Raw genomic sequence first — 18,101 nt, 5'->3', positions numbered from 1 at the left:
GCTTGTGTCTTGTTTTCAGTACACTTTCTATCCATAAGGAACAATTGTTTAAATGGTCTCAACTTGAAGCGCGTTTCTACCTTCATTAGATCCAAAGCACTTTATAGCAAGAAACCAGTCACCCATTCACAATCTCATTCACACACCAATGTACGCACACACTGGAGGCAAGGTGGGTGAAGTGTCTTGCCCAAGGACACAATGACAGTGGGCACCTGCAGGAGCTAAGATTCAAACCCCTGGCTGTCCGATCAAGAGACGATCTGCTCTACCAACTGCGCCACTGACGCCTAGGGATGGGCGGATCGATACCACAGTATCGATATATCGATACCAAATGGCTATTTTTTAAGAATCGATATTGGGCAAAAAGTATCAATACTAATTTGCATATGTAAAAAGAAGGTGGGGCAGCAATTTTAAACAGGGGACTGAACTGAGCCAGCCATATCATTCTGGTTTACATTCTGTTTTTGTATTTAATTTCACATTAACATTGTTTAATTAACCAGTTAAAGTAATATATTTTGTATTTACCTATTAATTATATAAAATAACCAGTTTTAGAAATGTATATTGATTGAAATTCATTCACCCATATAAAATGACCAGTATCAGTACCCCAAAAGTATCGGTATCGGATCGATTCCAAAAAATGTGGTATCGCCCATCTCTACTGACGCCCCAAAATGTACAGTAAGGTATGTCCTGTGGTTACATTCAAACATTGGTAATATTGTTTATGTGTCAAAAAAAAATCTGAATACAAGAATTCATGAACAAAGTGCAGCAAGTAATGCAAAGAATAGCTGAAGTTCAGTAAGTGTGCGAGCGTTGCTAAAGCTGCCCATGCAGACTCAATTAAAAGGTTAGCTATAGCATGTTAGCGGTTCACCAGTAGATTTAAATAGGTTGGGCTCGCCAGTGATTTGTAATTATTCACAGTTGCAGCCGTACTGCGTGGTGCATTTTGTATGTTAGCAGGGGAAGCGTAATCTTCCCTGAGCGCCGAAGCACATTAGAAGTCCAGAAGCCACAAGTACAAGTTGGTTTTCCGTCGCTCTTGTCCTGGCCCCGCTGCCCGAGCCAAACCGCGCTCTCTGATACCTCAGCCTCCGTCCAAACGGTCCATTCAGGCATCCCGCCGCTAAAGAAACACGGCAACAAAGAGCCAGGGCTGCGTTAAACTGCCTATACTTTTCCGACCGCACGCTTCATCGGACAGACAAGCTAACCACACGCACCCAGAGTTTTATGTATAGTTTACATTGAACACCAGACTATAGCATGTTTGGACCAGGTGCATAAAAGTATCACAAATCCAATGACAGTTTTAGCATTTCTCTGGTCTGTGTAAAATGCGGATGCTTGAAGACTTTCTGTTTAAAAAATCTCTTCATAGATAATAATGGCATGTAGCTGTTCTTGCACGCAGTTATTCGCAAACTAAATTCTGAGCAACAAACATATCGGCCGATTTCTTCTCAAAGATCCCTTTCACCACATATTAACCAGAGGAAACTTTTCAACCGCCCTTAGTCCACGCTGCGTCTTGGTTCTCTTTGTATTTTCATTTGTCTTCTTCACAGACTGTAGAATAGCAATGGAGCAAGTGAGGGGTGGCTTCCTCCATAGCGTTCAGTGCGGGCTAACTGAAGCTCGTTCATGCTAGCAATCTGGCTTGGTTTTTGGAGCCAGCTTCTATATTTAGCATAAAGCAAGCATAATAATAGTGAAATAGTGTTGAAAGAAACACGTGGAGGTAGGAATGACTAGTCTGTGTTCAATAATGGTTTAAAGAAGAGGGGCAGACATGTTTCAATGGAAAGTCGATTAGAGGAATTTCCGGAGCCTGTCCATATTTTCTTTTAGGCTACAGCAGCTTATAGCCATGTTGCTAAGTCCATGTTTTTCACAGTTTATAGTCCTTTTTCTACCACAAGGTTGGCTCTGGGCATAGGCGACCAGAGCAATTGCCTCGAGCTCCTCCCCCGACATTAAAAATATGGTGGGGTGGAAGAAGAAGAAGATGTTTATTTATTTGGCGTCTTTCACAGACATAGTCACAAAGCGCTTTACATGAGACAATTGTACATTCACTCCATACTCAGTGGTGGTAACTACGTTGACCACCACCATACACACACATCATTCATCCTGGCCTATTGTACATGTTTTTAGTGGTGGGGGAAACCGGAGTACCTGGAGGAAACCTACGCAGACACGAGGAGAACATGCAAACTCCTCACAGAAAGGAGCCCAGGTGGGAATCGAAACCTTGGACCTACTAGCTGTGGACTGGACGGGGGTCAAATAAGCCCAATTTTGCTTATAGGGGTCCAAACTGGCAAAAGACGGAACTGTTCAACCCTTTTTTTCAACTTGTGAAAGCTGAAATGTTTTGATGCAAGATGTTTCATGAGAACAGCCCAATAGAATGGAAAAAATAAAAAAAAAGCTCTGTACTTGTGAGGGCTTATCCAAACAAGACATGTGTGAGCCTATTTGTATAATATAACAAAAACAAAATGTCTTCCGCATTTTTCTCCTCAGTCGCGTCCATTGCAACTCCAGGCTACGGGGAAAAAAGAGAGAACTGGCAAGGCTAAACTTGGACTTGTTTTACTTCACCTCACTCTACCTTTCTATTCAGGTTTTTGCACCGAGGCCTAAATCCACAAGGACTTCACTGGCATTACCTCACCCTTACATCTTCTCACTGCGCCTGCGAAACAAAGGGCACTCGTCCAACGCAAACCATCCTGGCCCGTCTTTAATGACAGGGGAGCGCTAAGTGATGCCAGGGGGCAGGACTCGAGCTGGAGGTGCCTTTTCCCATTCAGGATTCCTCCCTAAAACATGTGGTTTGTCCGCTCTCCCCAAAATGAGAGGATGGATGAGGAAAGGCAGGGAACGGGAGACCACAAAATAAGCTGCATGCCCAGAGGGAGAGATCTTTGCTAGCTCAGGTGGGATACTGTTCTTCTTTTCAAGTGAAGACGGCTTTGGCATTAAGTAGCAGCAATATACCCTTTGGACAGAATACGAGCTTGAGGTTGGTGCTTGCAATTCAATCGTTTTTGCAAATTTCCTTCTGACATCAGTGCATATGGGTGCCATTTAATCCTTGCGGTTTTTTGGTTTTAGGGATATACGCGGATGACATGACCGAGGTTTATTTCTGACCCTTCATTGCACGTATCACTGAAGTGGACACATGGGGGAATAATGAAGTCCCGGGGAAGTTGTGGAAAGAAATATCCGTCTTAGTCTGGAGGCCCGAAATGGAGTCAGAGCAGACAACAGTCGGTCTACGGTGCACATTTATGACAATGGGATCAGCAGTTTGGACGGTGCTTGAGGCTTACAAGTTTAGAGGGGAAATAGAGTATAAGAGCAATGCTAGTGAATATCCAGAAAGATCAGAACATCAGACATGCAAGATATTTTGGGCATTTTTGAAGTTAAGAACAGTTACTTTGTTACTTTAAACTGGAAACATTAACATTTCATACTTTGGCAGTTTCGGCTGTTACTGCGGCCTTTCTCAGAAGTGCCACATGATGTTGTTTTCTTGCTTGGAGTAAGAGCGCCATCAAGGTATGAAATAACACACAGGTCTGGCTATATTAACATGTTGTGTCATTGCTAGAAGACTTAATAAACCTAATTGGGCCGACAACGTTAACAGTATTCAACTTGTGTTTAGTCTGTTTAATGAGTAAGAGGAGCCAATAGAGCAAATCTCACCAACACATCTGACTTATCTTAGATGAAAAGGCAAAGCATAATATTTACAACCCCTTCCATAAAGTTGTGGGTCAATTAAAGTACAAATGCAGTAAATCTTGCACACCTAAAAAAACACCCGCAGTGTCATATTGGAAATATCCAATTGTAATGCTTAAGGACACGTCTAAATGAAGTCAAGAACCAAGTCTTGCACTAACAAGTTTAAGATTTATGACTATCTCAAGTTCTTAGGACGTCGTCCAAGACAAACCATGAGTTATTGAAGACAAGTCCAAGTTTGTAAAGTTACGTTTTCTTGGCTGCATTATTTAAGTGGATCTTCTTCTTAAAGAAAACCAGCTGCTGCAGCCAAACACAGTGTCCCGACTTGAAAGTTCTGAATTTAAATTAAACTAGACTAGTTTGTTCTTGGACGTTACATATTTTTAGTCACATATGTTAGATGCATTGAGAAGAAATGACTAGACTTCCTAATTACCATCCACTATGGTGCGTCAAATCTGGTCTTTGGCTCTGAGAGACGGCGGACTGTAAACCTGTCATTGTTCTGGGTCAGCTCCCCGAGGAAGTCCTTAAGGCCCACCGCACGACGACAGGCACTTTGCTTTAAGATCCCTCCTCCTTCTAGTCTCTTCTCGGAACGGGCCCGGAGCGGACAGCCTGTGTTCCGTCAGGCCGTCCAAAATTCCATGACTTTCCCAGAATTCCCAGTGTGAGCCAAGTAATATATTGTGTTGTCATCTGTCGAGACTCTAATGAAAACCCATGAGGAACACAGGCGAAGATCGGGGCTTTTACCTTAAAAAAGGGCAATCTGTAGAATACGCTTCAAAGTGGACAGTGAGTATCACACAGCACATGGTCAGACTGATAATAATGGAGCACTTTGAATTAAAGGTGCATTATGCAACTTTTATGTGAAAAATAAGACTATATTTGTGCGTATTTTACCTTGTAGTGACCCAGCGGCTGTATGAGTGGTGAGCATGGCGGTGTTACTTTCCATCACAGTGGTCTCTAGGACGCTCCAGGATCAATTGTTTGGAAGGTTTTCACTGCAAAACAATTGATCCTGGAGCGTCCTAGAGACCACTGTGATGGAAAGTAAAGGCGCCAAGATGACCACTCATACAGCCGCTGGGTCACTACAAGGTAAAAATGCACAAATATCGACTCTTTTTTCCACATGAAAAGTTGCGTAACACACCTTTAAAGGACACACCATGGGGCATGTTTAAAAAAGGCCCTCCATCCTTTTAATGGAAGCAATGGCTTTGATAGGCCGCAGACTTATTTTCACCCATGGATGTGTCACATTTTGAAGTCCGCAGTAAATCGCTCTCCCTCACTTCCCTCTGCTCACCATTTTTAAACCCTTTGGCACATATTGTCAGTAACGCTGCCTAAATCAGCAGCACGCCTGCTGTTTTAGCGCAAATTTGGAAGATTATGAAGCGGCTACAAAAGGGAAAACCTGCCACAAAATATGACTGACAGCGTTGCCTCGTGCGCACTCCCACCACATTACCGTAATCGTGTGTGTTTAGGATAAGTGACAATAATATTTCAGTCAGTTTATGTATTCGTGCAAAGTGTGGGTTTCTTACGGATCTTTTAATCAACCAGCTTAAACGTAATTGTGGCTTTGGTAATGGCTTGGTCGCACAGAGAGAGTGGAACAGTGGACAAAGAGTTCTGCCTCTGACCAAATAACAGGCATTTTCCTATTGAACAATATGGAGCAAATCTTTCCACCATTAAACTCCAAATGATTAACTTTTCCTATTCAGGTTCGAGTGATATATCAGTCAACATATACTGTAGAGCAAAGACCAATTCACTTTCACTGTCTGTGGAGAGATGAAGTTGGGCTAAAACAACTATTAGATTTATAATCATTTGGAAGTTACACTAATGGCCTTATGGGTATTAATTCGCTCTACTTTGACCTTGATTACAAAAGAATAATTGTTGATGGAAGATGTAATTTATGAAGCATGGTTGTTTTGGTGGTAGCTAAAGGCAACGTGGTACATTGCCATTTTCGTCTCAATTCATAACTTATTAACCCTGTAGTGTAGTTCAAAATGGATAGGATTCTTATGTTTGAAGCTGTTAGTCATTCTTCTCTGAAACGTTAACGCTCCTGGGCAAGTTGCATAGTGAATTGAATCTTGATTTTGAAAGAGAAATTGCAAAATCTAATCATATTGGATTTAACAGGCAGTGCTTGTCAGAATGTGAATAGGGTAAGTATTTTATTGAATTGCCTTTGCGGTCTCACATCACATCTGCACAATTTTTAAAAAACAATACGAGTCTGGAATTGACAGTTATATTTGTGTTTATTTACATCTGGTCAAACATTGTCGAGAGAAAAGACATTGGGAGTCAAAAGTAGAGTTAAAAAAGTGACGGGCACAAGATGGAGCCCTGTGGGACACCTAACCAAATTATGACCAACATTATATATATATATCCATCATTCTTTTTTTTGGCAAATCTCAGCAACATCATTGCCGTTTGAAAATTACTCCCAGTATGTTATGCGGCCAAAACATTGGGGGGGAATATGCAGCCAATGACAAACCAAAACAATATTTGGACATTTTGTTTGGGGAAATAAGCACATAATACAAAAGCACACACATAATATTTGGATTTCCAGTAAGTTCCACAACCACAGTTTAGTCTCGGAGGGCTACTACATTTTTCTCTGGTGATCTTCGATGCTTAACTTTCAGTCTTGAATGGCACATGGGCTTGCTGTAACATTAGCAAGGCTCAGACCACACTGTCACTGGCCTGCTGCAAAGACTGTGATGGTGCCTCTTTTCCTAGACGTTGCTTAAGACTCATACTATCTGTTTCCACAGCCGTGAGCCTGCTGACCCAAGAATGTGGCCAGCACTCCAGTACATTGTTTAACAAGGCCCAGCGGTGGAGTGGAGAAGTCAAATGTTTGGTTTGCAGGGGGTTAGCTCAGTGTGTTTTGGAATCATGATATGCTGTTGCATGTAGCCATTTACTGATTTCTTCTTTCTCCAGATTATCCAAAGAATAAGACAAATATGTTCCCGATAGATGTGATAACTGAAGCACGGGAATGATAACAATGTTTGGTTATCCTTTGTTGTAGAATGCAGGTTTGAAACGCTACCCTAAACTAAGTAGAAGAACTTTAATAAAGGAAAGGGAACCAGTCAAAGTACAAGTACAAGAGGGTAATTATAGGGCAAAGCCTATATTGTGCCCGGGGTTGAGCCATGTGACACCCCAAACATTCCAAAATGCACCCATTCAGTGCTACTGTGTCCTCACTCTGCATATAATCTTTATTTGAGTTTCTAGCACTTTGGTGATTACATAAACATCACATGCTTTTGTATCAAAGTCATTCGGTCCTGTGGCGAAGTCAGATGTTTGACAAGTCTTAAACAAATCCTCCTTTTTCCCCCAGAAGACCATTGTGTATTCATGGGTAAACATTGAAGAAGCAGAGGACACAAAATTCTCCCTCACACTCCAAACACAAAGCCACACTGTTCTGTCTTCAATTACCGATTGTCTCGTCAAGTGGCACTCGTTCTCTCACTTCTTGTTTTTCCACACGATGTTGTTTCACTTCATCACATGGTACAAGTGTGGTGCCTGCTCCTTTTTTGACCAAAGTCCCACCCCCTTCCCCGAACTAGCTCCGCTTGCCACACCCCGTGTCCCGTCTGTCAACCCTTATCACTATGGCAATTAGGGAGAAACCCAGAGCAATTATGTGCTTCTCATGAACACACGCCGAACAAACGAGTGAGTGACGACATGGCAGCCCTCTTCATAGCCGTCTCAATAGGCGAGGAAGATTTGTGTGATAGTTTAATGGGAGCGTAGTAAAAGTGTGGTGTTGTTGAGTTCATGTTGTTTATAGTGCACTGTGACCCTATTGAACTTTTTTTTTTAGTGCAGCGGGTGTCTATCTACATATTCAGCTCAATGGGACTGGGCCCATTCATAGTGAGCTGGACATCTCAGGCTGTAAAAGAATGCCACTGACTGAAGCAGAAAAAGAACAAACGCCGGCAAATGGATTCTTTGTCTAATTCAAAAAGCTAAATCTGTCCTACTTTCCTTTTTTTTTTTAAGTGTTTTCCTTTATGTACAGTAGGCTATGTCAGAATCATAATAAAGCCATGGCATTTAAAGTTATTTTTGATTGATTAACACTGAATAAGATATTTGTTAACTTTAATCTTCCATAAAACACTATAGTTCGTCAGGTGTCAGGGTTTTGGCATCACTGACATATCGGCTGGAAAAATACAGATCACTGTGAGAAAAAGGTGGGAAACCATTAGTTTTGTGATCTTCCAGTCTGAAACCCTAGTATGCATCTCTTAATATTAGCAAGAAGTCACTAATCCATCATTAACACTTAACAAGACTGCCTAGGTTTTCAATGTGGAGATTATGTATGGAGAAAAGTATTGAGTCCAAGAGTGATCCTTGAGGGATTCCAACCCCATTTGGAATATCGTAACAGCAAGGTCATTTCTCTGAGCTGAGAGTAAACCCCTTTCTTCCCCATCACAAATATGGCTTCTCATGTAACACTGATTCATAGCATTCCAGGGGCCAGAGTGAAGGACCGTGCTGCACAACCTGTTACATTCTTCACCAGGCGAAGCAACCCGGATTCAGAGTCTTTCTATTCCATGAGTGGGTGACGCGTCCCCTCAAGAATGTGCTTCTCTTCCTCTCGGCATACACTTCAATTTCCCCTCTGGTTGCTTACTTCACTCACGCAGCAGAGGAGCTGTCGCTGGAGGAATCTGGAAAACACCAGCGGGGAATGAATGGAATTTTAGCTTTTTTCCCCCCAAACCGCCCCCCTCGGCCCTCACTCACTTTACTTTGGATACTTCAGCACAAGACCGCAGCTTTTGAGTTTTCTCGTGTTTCTGTATTCGGCCCAACAATAACAAGCTCGCATAAACAATGGGGATTGTTGATCACAGGAGTCGAGAGGGAGAGTGGACGTTGCTGGCCCGTGCAGTCAGATTTGTTGGCCTGCAAGTGGTTCAAAAAGTCCAAAAGTACAGGCTACGAAGAGGACTGGGAGATTTAAGGGCGACGCTAAAATGCTCCATCTCTGAAGTATCATAAACACACGCTTTACTTCTTTCTTAATCTATCCTTCCGACAGGACTTTGATGGAGCATACCCGGAGAGGGGATGCTGCGAATGCCAGGAAACCACGAAAGTACAGGGAAAAGGGTAGTTTTGGAATAGTCTGCGTTTATAGCACCCATAGGCTCGTAAAAGGAGCCTGGATCACGTCTAGTGAATCTAAGAACAGTCAGAGCAGAAACCTATAAGGTCCCACTGCATTAAACAGATGACAGTGCTGAGCAGAAGAGTGTTCACTGTTCAGTAAGAAATTCAAATTACGCTCAGTTATGTCTCATTTTGTCAACACTAGTATTTGTCACACAAGCACATGTACAACTATGGCTCTACAGAGACATGCAAATCTGATGTGTATCATTGGCAGAGCGTTAAGGCTGCACAATATAAAGCCAAATGATAATTATTGCAACATTAGATGTGAAAATATCTGTTTTGTAAGAAGCCATAAAAATCAAAATCACTGACATCTCCCATCTGAGATTTCTGTGCTGACAGCCTAGAACAATACATGTTTTTTAGACTTGGTTTGCCAAATTTAATTCCATTATGTATACTTGTTTTGTTCCTGGTTTAATACTTTGTAAGTCTTGTTTTGACACAATCTGATGGAGGGTGTTATGACTGTGTTGAAATGTAAGCCCTAAAGAGCATCTTAAAAAACATAAAAGTGTGTTTCACGAAAACTGTTACCCAATCAGTGAACAGAACTCCCCCTCAGTTCAGTTGTGTGTGTCTCCATTAACGTCCTCAAGTAACTCCATGTCTTTACTGTTTCCACTTTGTTAGATTATCCCCTCTTGCTGGACACTGTGTCTCATCTGCTGAAGGCATTTTACAACTCTCGCATCAACCAAAGCATAATAAAACGTCAGAAGAGATTCTTGTCAATGGGGTTGAATAAACAGACCGGTGTGTTTTTACATATTTCCAACAGACTGCATTCCAGGGCAGAACCTTTGGAAACACAAATCCCCTTTTTCCAAAATATCCAAGATGCACACCAGCAAAACACTGTGCAGGTGGAAGGGCTTTGTTTAGACGGACAGGCCGTGAGTGCCCTCTTGTGGACAGAATATATAATGATTTTATCACCGCTTTTATTCATTACAAAATCTCTTTATTTGTATTTACACCCAGAAGTCCAACCAAACAGTCTGACAGCATTCAGACACAATGCATTTATATATTATAAGTTCTTCAATCCAAGCTTAGCGTCGGGGGAAAAAGAGGGATTGGAGGGTGGTCATTTTTCAGGTTTGAATGGGTCAGACCATACCTTCATCCCTAAAAAGAAAAGAAGAGGAGATACACATAACTGTGAACAAAAAAAAAACATTATACCCGTACAAACATGTTCTGAAACTACAACAATAACAACAATAACAACAAAAACAAAACAGTAATCCAATTTCACAACTTAGAAAAGTAATATTTGTCCAAAATTGTGCCTCCCCATTCTGAAACACTTCCATGTATTAATGCACATAAAACTATACTAAATGACACCCTTACCCCCTGGCTGGACATCTGCCTGATTGATGCCCGCTCTGTTCACTCTTTGCACTGCCCCTAGAACACAGAGAACAATGGACCATAATATTTTTGCTGTAGTTCTGCGCTCACAAAGCGACTCCATAAACAAGATTTATTGCACCGTGGCCTATTCCAATGTCTGAATCGTTAGTAACGGAAAAAAACTAACGATTAATTGGACATCAGACACAGCCACAAGTTTAATTGCATTTTCCTGGCACGCGTTCATCCTTGACCCAGTGAGTCAAACTTTCTGTGGCTGGACAGCTGGTTTCATTTTTAGCCATATTTTTGTGGAATTTAGAGGAACTATGAGGAGGGTCTCAGACAAACTGTATTTATGATTATAATGGCTTGTTTGTTCCCATTTCCAATGTAGTAAAAATGCTATGTTTAAGTAAGTAAGTGTGCGGTTGGTTTTACAGTTTCACAGTAAAGACAAATAGCAAACAGTTTTACTCTGGGCAATAGTGGGAGAATGAGAAGGGGAAATCTTAATAGTGTTTTTACATTGCCATGCAATTATTTTTTAGGTCATTTAGTTTTAAGTATTACTAAATCACTGGGCATGAAACACTTTCATAGAGAGTGTTTTGTGCGTCACAGAAGGAAGTGGCACAGTGTTGTAGCCCTATGAGAGCACAACCTTTGTTCCATAAGTAGTACAATGCTTATTTACAACACAACAAATGATATAGCATTTCCATTATGACCATTTGTCAGATCACTTATGAGGCTGAAGGTTTAGGATTCTAATAAATAGACACACAAAGTTTGAATTGTGTGCCAACGTGATCTCACGTAATGAATGAAACCGCATGCACATGGGGGGCGCTCTACATTGTGCAATACTCTTTGCTTGCTCCTGCTTTTACTACATGATTAATCTATATGGGAGAACAGGATAATTAATATATATCCCAGCTACCTTTGGCATGAAACAAAGTCGTTTATTACTTACGGTAATCTTCTCTGTGCGTCAGCGGATGGACAAAGATGGGATAAAACGCCGCGGCCACCGCCGTCACAAAACCTCCAAATATGAGCGCTATTCGTGTATTTTTGGCCATTTTACGGTTGTACAACGCTCTCACCTCCAAGTGCGCGGTGGTGCTGTTTACACAGGAGTGTTTCCGGAGTAGGGGTCAAGAGCACAGCGCGCACACGTTTGGTCGGTTTCGGCTTCCGTACACACGTACGTCAGAGTCACATGCCGCATCACAACAATAATAAGGAAGTGGATGCTTTAATGCCTCCACAGCTCAACACACGGCCAAAATGACTTTGTTAGGCGTTTTGATTTGTTGCCTAAGTTGCTGTCATTTTTATGGAGCGACAGCGAAGGATTTGCCAATTCAGACTTTTGTTATTCCACACAGTCACATGGATGTTGGATGGGTTTACACTGTCCAGGTAAGGGTTTCGGGACTGTCTTTTCAATATTACAGACTGGCATTCCAATATAATAGCTGTGCACAACGTAAATAATGCGCAAATGTAATGATCAGGCATGTGTTGTTGTGTTAGGAGAGTATGCATGCCTATGCTGCCAATGTGTACAGCACTGTGACGGAGGAGCTGTCCAAGGACAAACATCGCAGGTTTATTGCTGTGGAACAAGAGTTTTTTCGTCTTTGGTGGGACACTCTCGCCACAGTGTCACAAAAGAAACAAGTACGGTTACTTAAGTATTCAAAACACTGTGTGATTGTTACATTGTCTGAGAACTCTCTTTTAAATCTTTTTTAGGTACGGCAGCTTGTGAAAGAGGGTCAACTTGAGTTTATTCTTGGGGGCCAAGTGATGCATGATGAGGCTGTGACAGATTTGAACGATGAGATACTCCAAATGACGGGTAAAGTACAAATATTTACCACAGATTTCCAATGAGATTCCAATGAGTGGACATATCTTACCTTTTAAGTCCTTTTATGTCCTCCAGAGGGACATGGTTTCTTGTATGAGACGTTTGGCGTGCGTCCCCAGTTTTCTTGGCACGTGGATCCTTTTGGAGCATCGGCCACCACTCCTGTCCTGTTCGCTCTGGCTGGATTCAACGCTCACCTCATCTCTCGCATTGACTACGACCTTAAAGATGCTATGCAGAGAAACAGAGTAGGTCTATAAGCATTTGGCTATAGGAAGTAGGTACATATCTATACATGCACCTAATTTGCCCTCCTTAGAAACTACAGTTTGTTTGGAGAGGTTCGACTTCACTGAAGAAGAAGCAGGAGATCTTCACCCACACTATGGACCAGTTCAGTTACTGCACCCCGTCCTACTTGCCTTTCTCCAACAGGTAAGCCACCAGGTTATTGTAGTTTGTTTGTGAAAATGGGGCTAAATTCAAGGTTATTTCTAAACTTTTACCTGTGTGCTCTAGCTCTGGGTTTTATTGGAATGGTGTAGCCCTTTTCCCTGATCCTCCTAAAGACGGTGTGTACCCCAATATGAGTCTCCCAGTGAACAAGGAGACCATTCATGCCTATGCCCATACCATGGTGGAGAACATTAAGCAGAGGGCAGGTTGGTTCAGGACCAACCATGTCCTGTGGCCTTGGGTGAGTTCATACATTTATTACTGCCTCTAAATGAAAAATGAAATAGTAAACAAAGTAGTGTTTATGTTGTATGTTTTTAGGGCTGTGACAAACAGTTCTACAACTCATCTATGCAATTCAAGAACATGGACCCTTTAATGAACTACATAAATCAGAACAGCAAAGAGTTCGGGGTGACAGTCCAATACGCAACCCTCGGTGAATATTTCCAGGCAATTTATAAAAGCGATTCAGAGTGGGAGATCCGCGGGAATGAGGACTTTTTGCCTTATTCTACCGGTAAGGAATGGTATCCAAACAGTAAATCAAGTTGATTTTCACTAATGTAATGCCTTATTTTAGAGTCTCACCAAGCTTGGACTGGATTTTATGCATCTAGAAATGTCTTGAAAGGAGTGGCGAGAAAAGCGAGCTCCAAATTGCATGCAGCGGAGACCATTTTTACTCAGTACAGAATTAGCTTCCCCGATGGACCCGTGGCTAAAGACTGGGCACTTAACAAGCTTAAAGCACTCCGGTGGGCTGTGTCGGAGGTCAGTGGACGTCAAAATATAGTTTTAGATGTATTTCTGGAAATTTGTAGGGAGCCAAACAAATAATTAATGACAACAACAACAAATTCTGCTTTCTTTTACTAAAAGGTCCAGCATCATGACGGCATCACTGGCACAGAGTCTCCCAAAGTGGCCGACATGTACATGCAGCATTTGACCCAAGCCATGATGGGCGTTGACGAACTTTTGGCTGCACTCTTCCTTCTGCCTCACAAGCTCAATTTGCCCAACGTTTTCAATGAGAGAAAAGGTACCTGGATTCTACTAACATATTTATTACTGTTTTGTGACAAAGTCTGAACTACTTTGGTATGGGCACTGTAAAAACACAGCACCTGCTACATAAACTTCCTATAAAAAGCAAGATAAGGCGTTTAGCATATGGCCTAAGATTTTACTGAGAGAAATAAAGTAATAAAGTAAGTAATAAAGTAGTTCTTGTCCCAACAGAAAGAAAGGGAGCTCTAGAGGTTCCCGAGCAGCATGTCATTGTCTACAACCCATTAGCTTGGAACGTCACGACCATCATCAACATCACTGTCACTTTTCCCCTGGCTACGGTCTTCGATGACAATGGAAAGCCAGTTCCTGCACAGGTAGTGTTTTTCCTATGCTCTCAAGCTTTTTAAATTACATCTAGAAGCCAATATAATATTAGCAAATCATGCTGTATTCCAGATCCAAAAGACTGCACAATCAAATGTCACCTATGACCTCTTCATTGTGGTGGAGCTAGGAGGTCTGCAACACAGGAAATATCTGATTAAGTTCTCGGAAAAGAAGTGCTCTGTAAAGGGAGGTTGCGGCTGGACGTACGAGGCAAAGAGAGTTTTATTTGAAAGAAGATCGATACAAGGTTGGCCCAAATTGGGAAGGAAACTCTTGCCTGTGCTGAATGAATGCTATAAGCTCATGTTTGACCAGGACACCAATCTACTGCACAGCATCACCTATCTGTAAGACATGATGGCATGCTAATAATAAGAAGCACTTTGATGCTAACTAATTCTTGTTATTTTTCTAGTGAGGACAAAAGGAGAGTGAAGATGAGGCAGGATTTCTGGGAGTATCATGCTAACGGAGACGTCAAATCTGGCCCCATCTCAGATAACTACATGTTCACTGCTAACAGAGCAGCGGTGCGGGCCTACAGTGCTGTGGGAATGGAGATTATACCAGGGAAAATAGTGACAGAAATCAGACAGTATTTCTACAAGTGAGCACTGTTAAATGTAAAGTGGGACAGCAGGATACGTGCTGAAGTTTAACCTCTCAACCCCCGCCTTAACCAAGCATACTTAAGCTTTACCCAAATCTCTGAGACATTGCAGGGACGTCACAAAAACCCCTCACAGGTTGAGGACAACAAATAGTGTACGCGACACAACTGCTTGAGACCATGCGTAGCCTCTGCTGAAATAATCTGAAATTGAACCTGTTAGTTTGCGCTGAAACTACCTGGAGACTCGCCTTATCTCCAGGGTATGTATTGGAGACGTAACTCCAAGACCAGCAGCAACTCGAGTCTCCAACTAGTCTTCAACTAGTCTCCAAGCCTTCGAAATCTTGGCGTTATTGTTAACAAAGAACAGTCCTTAGAGCATCACTCAAAACTGCTGACAAGGATTTGTTTTGATCAGCTGAGGAAAATCTGTAAACAATTCTTTCTTATCCTCTCTTAAAACTTGCACCAGGGGTGTCCCACAGGGCTCACTTCTCGGGCCCTTGCTCTTTAGTCCAATTCAGATTTACCCAAATCTAAAAGCATCTTGACTGGAGTTTACAGCCTATAGATCAGTGTTACGTTGTCGACACTGTTTTGTCGTATTTTAGACATATTTCTGACGCTTTTTTGGTAACTTTTTGGTTGTTTTTTGACACTTTTTTGTTGCGTTTTTGTATTTCTTGTTGCTTTTTCATCACTTTTTTAATTACGTTTTCATCCTAGTTTACATCTCGTTTTTGCTGCCATTTTAAATCTTTTTTTCCCCAAGAATATTAGATTTGGGTAAAGCTGGACTGAAGAAAATATGTTTGCTTATGGCAGGGGTTAAGAGGTTGATGATTGCGACATAATTGCTAACATAGTAACAGAGACATTAGGCTCAAACTAACGCTTAAGCATCTTTGTGCTCTCCAGGAATGAAAGCGATAGAGATTACGCTTTCTCCATCACCACACGTGTCCCTGAATGCTACAAGAGTGTGATGCAGTGCCATCGGCTGGAGCAGACGTACTCTCTGGGGCCGCTGCAGATGAACACTGAAGTTGTGCTCAGAACAAGCACCTCTTTGGGCAACAACAGGACTTTATTCACTGATGATAATGGCTACCAGATGATGAAGAGGCCGTACAGGGAGTTTGTCAATAACACTTTAGCCAGAGTAAGCCAGAAGTGCTAAATGTCCAGTTTTGCTGATTCGTTACATCACAGGTTAACTCTTTTATTCCAGAACTATTACCCGATGGTGCGCACGGCGTACGTAGAGGATGAGCTAAGCCGCCTTGTGCTCGTCAGTGACAGGGCACATGGCGTTTCAAGTCAAGGCGATGGGCAAATTGAGGTAAACGAAACGTGATCGCTTGATTTAAACAGAAGCCTACTTAGCACGTATTTAATGTCACAGGTAATGCTGCATCGGCGTCTGTGGAACAACTTGCCCTGGAACCTGGGCTACAACCTGACGCTCAATGACAGCTCAGTGGTGCGCCCTGCGTTGTGGATGATCCTGGGCTCATTGAACGCAACCACCAGGGTTTACCACCGGGAGGCAATCGAGATGCAGCACAGACCTGTGGTTATGGCCATAGATCAACCCAGTGAGTGACAGGAACCCAGCACAGTAAACTATCCATTATGAATGACATCTACCAGAGTTTTACATGAACTATTATAACTAAGTAACTACTATTTATTATTCCAGTGTTATAATGTACAGTCATTTTACAAGGTCTGAATATTTCTTTCATGGTCATATTTTCTTTTTCTTTTTTTTACAATTGTCAATATGTCTATTTATTAGTGTATTGTTGCAGGGTAATCATCACTGTATATTTTTACGAAAATAAAAGAAATGTACATGATTTGAAATAGAAATAAGTTAAAAAAAAAGCCTAAAAACCCACTGCACACCATTGTGATAACTACTACAGAATAGCTCTGGTGTGTTCTTGTTCAGAGAGGCGTTTGAAAGTCCAGCCTATAAGAACGGCCCCTGCTCCTGCTGTGGTCGTTCCTCCCAACCTCCATCTTCTCAGCTTCAGTGTCCCGGGATGGAACTACAGCTCCAACCATGAGGCCCATATGAGACGACTAGAAACGGGTCAGTTTTTACATTGTTCAATTCTACGTATGTGTGTTTTTGTGTTTATGTGCAGTCCTTTTTAGTAACATCCCTTCACATTTTTATTTCCATTATGCAGGTAAGAATCGCCACTCAGCACCAGACTACGACCGCGTCCTTTTGAGAATAATGCACCTGTATGAGGAGGGAGAAGACCCTGAGCTCTCTAAGGCAGTCACTATAAACATTAAGGTAAGTGTGAAATATTGTACCATACTTGAAATAAAGCTAAGACGTGGTCATGTGACTGTGAACAGGAAGTGCTGAAGGGACTTGGCGAAGTGAGAGCTTTGGAGGAGCGGTCCCTCACTGGAACATGGGACGTCAACACCCTGCAGAGGTGGAAGTGGAAAACAGGAGACCATCTACAAGCCCGTGAGTGACAGCACGTTACGTTATTTTGAACGTTTTCACTTCTTTTAACCTGAGCGTCCTCCTTTTTCAGAGAACAAAAGAAACTGCCCAAATGAAACTTTCTCTGTCACGATCTCGCCTAAAGAGATCCGCACCTTCTTTGTTCACTTCTAGCTGAATAGTTTGTGTCTTCTGTGAAGATTTGTGCAAAGGCCTTACTGACGTCAACGTTGATCAATGCACTTTACGGCGATTATTTATGATTCTATGAAGCCACCCACTGAAATGCTTAATGACGCCTTGATGAATAAAGTGATTTTTTTTACTATTTTATTTGTGCTTCAGTTTTATTCCTTCTGCATTTAATTGTTTGCCATTTAAGGTTATTTACTTACATATGATTTCCAATAAGTCCATTAAAACCTCTTACCACCCGCCTTAACCGAGTGTATTTTCTCCAATTCGGCTTTACCCAAATCTAAAAGCTTCTGGAATGGAGCTTACAGCCTATAAGCCAGTGTAACTCCTCATTTAAAAGCTAAGACCTACAAAACAGATCTTAAAGGCTCTTGTTCCTCGCGTTGGTGCCATGTTGTCGTCACTTTTGTCACTTTTTTGTTGCTCTTTTTGGCTTTTTTTTTTTCACTTTTAAGTTCATTTTGACACTTTTTCTTTTAAATTTGGGTAATGCCTAACTGGTGAAAATATGCTCGGTTCAGGTGGGGCTTAAGAGGTTAATACTCTACAGCAGCGATAGTATTTTACAACTTGAACTTGCACACAAAAAAAACAGCTGTTCAAATCGTGACCGCTAGAGG

General features: G+C 41.9%; 2 protein-coding genes and 1 long non-coding RNA gene across 3 annotated transcripts in view; 2 read left to right on the top strand and 1 right to left on the bottom strand.

Moving 5' to 3' along the window:
- The window catches only part of LOC306980452, a 359,700-nt gene that overhangs the window by 325,797 nt on the left and 15,802 nt on the right, over window positions 1-18,101 (top strand). The gene's annotated exons all lie outside the window — the stretch shown is intronic.
- smim20 (small integral membrane protein 20) lies at window positions 10,053-11,619 on the bottom strand. The gene is made up of 3 exons (XM_079580016.1): window positions 11,429-11,619; window positions 10,447-10,503; window positions 10,053-10,218 (listed from the first exon to the last, which is right to left on the bottom strand). The coding sequence occupies exons 1-3, from the start codon at window positions 11,535-11,537 to the stop codon at window positions 10,178-10,180; spliced, it is 207 nt and encodes a 68-aa protein (XP_079436142.1). The 5' UTR covers window positions 11,538-11,619; the 3' UTR covers window positions 10,053-10,177.
- On the top strand, window positions 11,686-17,666 carry man2b2 (mannosidase, alpha, class 2B, member 2). Its single transcript, XM_079579766.1, has 19 exons — window positions 11,686-11,880; window positions 11,995-12,141; window positions 12,217-12,322; window positions 12,410-12,582; window positions 12,654-12,769; window positions 12,854-13,031; window positions 13,112-13,310; window positions 13,374-13,564; window positions 13,673-13,835; window positions 14,036-14,181; window positions 14,264-14,541; window positions 14,610-14,801; window positions 15,726-15,969; window positions 16,039-16,149; window positions 16,213-16,405; window positions 16,765-16,908; window positions 17,009-17,121; window positions 17,187-17,304; window positions 17,375-17,666. The coding sequence occupies exons 1-19, from the start codon at window positions 11,746-11,748 to the stop codon at window positions 17,455-17,457; spliced, it is 3,030 nt and encodes a 1,009-aa protein (XP_079435892.1). The 5' UTR covers window positions 11,686-11,745; the 3' UTR covers window positions 17,458-17,666.

Source organism: Gobius niger (genome assembly GCF_951799975.1).
Source record: "Gobius niger genome assembly, chromosome: 21".
Lineage (NCBI taxonomy): Eukaryota > Metazoa > Chordata > Actinopteri > Gobiiformes > Gobiidae > Gobius > Gobius niger.
This window is presented reverse-complemented; position numbering and strand designations above follow the sequence as displayed.